The sequence below is a fragment of the Arachis duranensis genome, chromosome 9 (assembly GCF_000817695.3).
Source record: "Arachis duranensis cultivar V14167 chromosome 9, aradu.V14167.gnm2.J7QH, whole genome shotgun sequence".
Taxonomy (NCBI): domain Eukaryota; kingdom Viridiplantae; phylum Streptophyta; class Magnoliopsida; order Fabales; family Fabaceae; genus Arachis; species Arachis duranensis.
Window position 1 is genome coordinate 17,076,848 of NC_029780.3, and position 6,237 is coordinate 17,083,084.

The window sequence follows — 6,237 nt, forward strand, 5'->3', positions numbered from 1 at the left end:
TTTATTTTCTTTAATTTTTATTAAATATTTTAATATCATTAAAAAATATACGCAAAAATAAGGGCTAAGCACGTTAATAAACTTTTTGAATAACAAAATTACATGAATTCTTTAAAACATAAAAAGTTATGTACATATTTTTATAGACAATTTTATATAAATTGAATTGATTAAAGTCGATCTAGTTATTATAGTGATAAATCGAATCAATCAAATTTGAACTACTAGGATTATAAATAGATTGAATGGATTAGATTCGACTTAGTTAATTTTGAAGTCTATCTATCGTAAATCGAAACTATTAGCTTTGAATTACATACACGGTTTTTGTCCTTAATAATTCGAATTGAGTGGATTCGAATTAGGCACTAGTAAATCAAATGGACTTGTTTCGATTCACATTGAACGAAAACTAGTGGTAAATCGAATTCATTAGTTTCGATTTAGTATTTATATACCTATATAAAGAATTCGAATTACATTTCACCAAACCTCACCCCCAAAGCGAATTTCAAAAAAAAATTCCACCAAAAAACTTGTAGGATTGATACTATAAAAATAGAAGACGAACCGAATTATATCTATCGGTTAGACAGCGTCACTCATATTGCTGCTTTCATTCATGAAGAGGTTAGTTTTTGAAATTGAATATCTATAAAAAATAAATAATAGTTTTTTTTATGTCAAGTCATTTAGAATTTTGTTATATGCACTACTGAGATTTTTAAATTATAAATGGTAGTTAGAATAATGATCTAGTATTATAATAAAATTCTAAAATTACAAATGCACAGTAGAATAGTGATTAACAATGCTTAGTTAGAATAGTAATTAACTATATCAAAAAATTTTTAGTAGTTTACATAAATTTAATTTAGGTTTCTAATGTTAGATTAAATAAGTAGTAGAAATTTAACAAGAATGTAAATTAGTTTAAATTTTTAGATTTAATATAATTCCTAAACATTATATTAAAGGGCCAATAATTTAGTTTCTTTTAATTTATTTAAAATTGATTTAATTTGAGTTGTTTAAAATTTTTATTAATTTAATTTAGTTTAGTTTATTGAAAATTAATGTAATTTAATCCCTAAATGTTAATGATTAAATTAATATAATTTAATTTAGTTTAATTTTATACTTTAGTCTCATTGAATTTGGCTGAATGTAATTTAATTAAATTATTGAACGTTCGGTTATCCATATTTAGAGTTGTAACACAATTTACATTAAAATTTATTTTTAGTAGAGTTGTCCATTTTAGGTAATTTTTGAAATAACTCAAATGTGATTTTGTTGAAAAGGGTCTACATTATTTAATAGTCTTTTGGTAAATTGATTTATTACTTGTGATGGTTCTAAAAGAAAACTTTTTATCATAGTGCAGTTACATCGAAGTATCACTAACATGAGAAGACAGCATGATGCGTTCCTGAATGACAAGATCGTATCATACCTACAGATAGCCGGCTTAGCCCGTGTCACATAGGACTCGTTCTCATCACTTGGCAGCTCATTGCAGGCCTCCTTCCAATCCCAAAATATCTGCGCGACGGCCTTCGACTTAGCCAACCACACTCTCCTGTATGTAGGTCTGAACCCAAAATGTGCTTCTGTCGTATTCTACAAAACCTCGATGGACACAGCCGCATCAACTCTGATGATGAAAAGGATGTAACCAGATATCACATGATAGTCAAGTTTCCTATGATTACTGGAGATTGAGGTGGCTAAATATGTATGAGGTCCGTTATACCGTCTGACCTCCTAAATACCCTTCCGCCGTCGTAGCATGATTTGAATCAACCATCTGCAACTATTTTCGAACTTTTTACAAGCTGTAGTATTTGTCATAGTCCAATTCCATCACTTTATACTCAATCCCACGATGGATGCTATAAGTTTTCACACATAAGATAACTTTCTCTTTATTCTAAAACTGTTGACTGATTTGGAACTCAGCTAGACTTGTGGTGTCCTATGAATCTCTCGTTCCAAAACCAAATTTTACATCTAGTGACCCCTCTAGTCTCATCACATCCAAGTCTAGTGTTGAAAAATACGGTGGGTACTACTGAATTCCCGAGCTCGATGCTCCACCAGACCCGACTGAAATACTCCTCCCTATATCATCATTGCTGTCATCAACAATCGTGGCAGCTTGTACATTATCGTCATCCCTGAGGACATCTTCCACCGCATCTGGTTTTTCAACCCCCTAGAAATTAGAATTATAATAGGAGTATTCATGTTACACCTAGTTCTGCAATCTTGTCACGGTGTATATCAGCTGCAAAAGATGGAGATGCCACCATATCTCCTGCAAATGCAATTACAAGTAGAGATAAAGACGCTACAACAGGGATTGAACTGGAGGCTGCTGCCATAGGTACTGATTGATGATTCTAATTCGATCCTCCTAAATTAGAGACCACATCCACAAGTTTCGCCAATTGTTTAGGGATTTTCACCTCTGAAAACTGGCAATGATAGTGAAATAAAACTTGCAAATTCTTGTCATTGCCTATCACAAACGTGTTATACTTCACCCCATCCCGAATAACAGAAATCGAAATTCGATAATATAACTTCTTGATCTGTTTCATTTGATGCAAACTCAATTTCTGTAATACGGTATTATGAAAATCAACCAGACTCATAGAAGGTCTAACAAAGATACTCAACGGATCTTTATTAGTAAATTTTATTCCTAATCGCATTTTTTCTTAATCTTGCCTTTGTAGTGCACAAGAACTGGAAAACTATCTTCCGTAATTATGTTGAGTGTCACTCTAATGAGGATTCAACATTATATTTATATTTACATAGGTTGGACGTGTTCTTTAAATCGAATTATATTAATTCCATTTAATAAGGGGTGTTTGTAAATGATAAATCAAATTTAATAGAATCGATTTATCTTATGGTCTTGTTTTTGCGTAAATTGAATTCATCTCATTCAATTTACCTTAGTGCACTCATCATCCTATATAAATAGAATCTAGTAAGGTTGATTTACTACAATCAACCCAAATCGAATGATATTAATTTGATTTATTATGCAAACTCTAAATCGAATGTATTCAATTCGATTTACATATAAAGACCTAAATCGACTTAAGTGAATTCAATTTACGTTAAAATAGGCTACCCACGTAACGCTTCTTAATTTAGGGGATTTATGTAAATTTGATTTTTATTTTATTTCTTTACGTGATTTGTCTAAAAATAATATCTATATTATTTAGAATTTAATTTTGATGTACAGTATAAAATAATTTTATAAATATATTTAATTATATAATTTGAAGACAACAAAATAGCTTTGCGAGAATGATTATTTAAAATATTGAATATAATTAGACAAATTTATAAAATATTTTTTGAGTAATTTAAACTTTACTTGAATTTACCTGCACATACCTACACAAAATATTCGATTTTGAGTAGCTTCCACACTAACATGCAGAGACACCATTGCCATAAAACCATGTATAAATATGGAAAGAAGGGCAAAATGCTCATTGTCCGAGTGCAAAAGACTGCTGATACCTTTCTTGAGTTCTATTCTAACTCAACATGGTGAGCGAGCGTTTCTCTCCAACAGGTTTCAATCTCAACGGAATCCTCGACGGTTATGGTTCAATACAAGAAGAGCATGTTGAGTTTCGAGTCGAAGATACCACCAACACCTCAACAATAACGAAATTTCTTGGAGACATGAATAACAATAATCCAATCCCTTATAATGAGAAAAACGAGCCCCAGCAACATGATGATTTCAAGTTTGATAACTTGGTGCTAGAAGAGTTCAGCTTTTACCCTGATCCACATCAAAAGACACAACCATTATTATTGCCACAAAAGAATAATAATCAATCGTTGGTCAGAAAAATAAGTTCGGTTGAACCACCACGGTCGCCACCTCCGCCTCCTTCATGGGAGCTCCTCTGCAGTTACGGAAGCAGGATCCAGAGGTTAGGACGGAGAAACTTAAGCGGCGCCAGCGAAGAAGCGAAAACTAGCACTAGCATTAGTCCCCAGAAGTTATCAACAGAGGAAATAGTAAGATTGGCAGGAACAAGGTATGTGCAATACTCTTCACAATGGCAAGATAATTGGTTCATGCCAATGCATCCTTATGCTCAAATTGGTTTCATGATTTTGTCTGAAGAGGAAAATAGGGACATTGACCTTGCCCAATTTCTCCTAGCTTCAGCTGATAAGATTGGGTGCCAACAATTCGAGCGTGCGAATTCATTGCTCCTTCAATGCCAATGGAATTCATCAAATCTTGGGAACACAGTTCAGAGACTCGTCTTTCATTTCTCTTGCGCACTGAAAGAAAGGCTGAATAGAGAGATAGGAGGGATGGTGTTAGAGAGGAATTCGCAGAGGGAACTGGTTGAAGCAATGCAAATGGATCATAACTCGGCGATTGCATGCCATCAAAAGCTTCCTTTTAATCAAGTGATGCAATTTGTTGGTGTGCAAGCTTTGGTTGAGCATGTTGCATCAAAAACCAAAATCCATTTGATAGATCTTGGGCTTGGATATGGGCTGATGGCGACAGTTCTTATGCAAGCTCTGGCCGAGCGAAGCGAAAAGCCGGTCGAGCTTGTGAAGATAACTGCCGTTGGATGTGGAAGCAAGAGGGTGCTAGATGAGGCAGGGAGGAGGTTGGTGAGTTTTGCCAAGTCCTTGAAGTTTCGCATTTTGTTTAAGACAGTTTTTGTTGAAGACATTACAGAATTAAGGGAAGATCATTTTGAGATTGAAAATGATGAAGCTGTGGCCGTGTACTCTCCCAATACCCTGAGGATTTTGGTGCCAAGTCCTGATTCCTTGGACAACTTGATGAGGGTGTTAAGGAAGATTAAACCGGCTATTATGGTTGTTGTTGAGATTGAAGCAAACCACAACTCTCCTTTATTTGTGAATCGATTCATTGAGTCCTTGTTTTTCTTTTCAGCATATTTTGATTGCATTGAAACGTGTCTAAATCAGGAGAATGAGTGCAGGATGAGATTAGAAGCAATATTATCTGAAGCAATACGAAACATTGTTGCATTGGATGACAAAGAGAGAGCAGCTAGGAATGTGAAGATACATGTTTGGAGAAGGTTTTTTGCGAGATTTAGAATGTTTGAAACTGAATTTAGTGAGTCATCGGTATACCAAGGTAACTTGGTTATTAAAAAGCTTGGGTTGAGTAACATTTGCACGTTAGATAAGAATGGAAAGAGTCTTATCATTGGATGGAAGGGGACCCCAATTCACTCCATCTCAGCATGGAAGTTTCTTTAAAGGTCATCGTACAAAAGTTAATATGATTGCTAAAGAGTATTTACAAATTTCATATATTAATTAATTAATTATTAATTATTGTGAACGGTGTGGTAGTTACCAACCGTTTGGTTTGTATCCAATTGTTCAAATAAGAGCAAAAAGTCAAGAACCGTTGCTCCAGGAAATTACTTTGTAATTGAATTTGAAAAATTCTTTGTTTGCCAATAACATATCTCTTAAAAATTTAAAGCATGCTTTGATTCCTATGTGCAACTATAAATATTTTTACAAAATGTTTTAGAAAGAAGTGTGCTTTTTAAATATGGGTTTATCTATCATGTGTGTTAAGGGTACATATTAAGATTATAAAATAAGAAAGTTTTAATTGAAAATATAAAAAATTTATATTGAGAGTTTAACATTTCAAAAATATTTGGTCATAAAAAAATATTAATCAATAACTGTTAAAACTTATTATTTTTGGGTTTATTTAATACATATTTTAATAAATAAATATTAAATAAAATAAATTTTAGATATTTATTTTTTATCTTCTTAATATTATCATTGAAATTTTTTTGTGAAAAAGATTATAGAATATTTTATTATTATTACTAATTAAAAATTAGTAAAAATTTATATGCAATTGTTTTCATATGAAATTAGATAGTTGATAAACGATAAATAATAATTTAATTAAATATGTCAAATTATTTAATAAATCTTAACTTACAATTATAATATATAGATAGTGATTGGTGAATCATTAAAAGTTTGAAGTTTGAACAATTATTTAAAAATTATTTTTATTTTAAAATTGTTATTAAAAAAATTTATATTTTGGTGAGAACTTCACCATTAAAAAATATTAAAATATATACGTATAGATGAGTATATTATCGGAAGCAATAGGAAACACCACATTGGATTGGATAACAAAGGGGGTAG

The 6,237-nt window shown here is 31.9% G+C and overlaps 1 protein-coding gene across 1 annotated transcript; it reads left to right on the forward strand.

The window, feature by feature from the left end:
• Positions 1 to 3,579: 3,579 nt before the first annotated feature.
• Positions 3,580 to 5,307, forward strand: LOC107464922 (DELLA protein RGL1-like). The gene has a single exon (XM_016083889.1). It carries the CDS (start codon positions 3,580 to 3,582, stop codon positions 5,305 to 5,307), a length of 1,728 nt encoding a protein of 575 aa, XP_015939375.1.
• Positions 5,308 to 6,237: the final 930 nt, after the last annotated feature.

Excerpts from the sequence above, each read along its gene's own strand:
- LOC107464922 (XM_016083889.1), top strand. The coding sequence starts at position 3,580 with ATGGTGAGCGAGCGTTTCTCTCCAACAGGTTTCAATCTCAACGGAATC.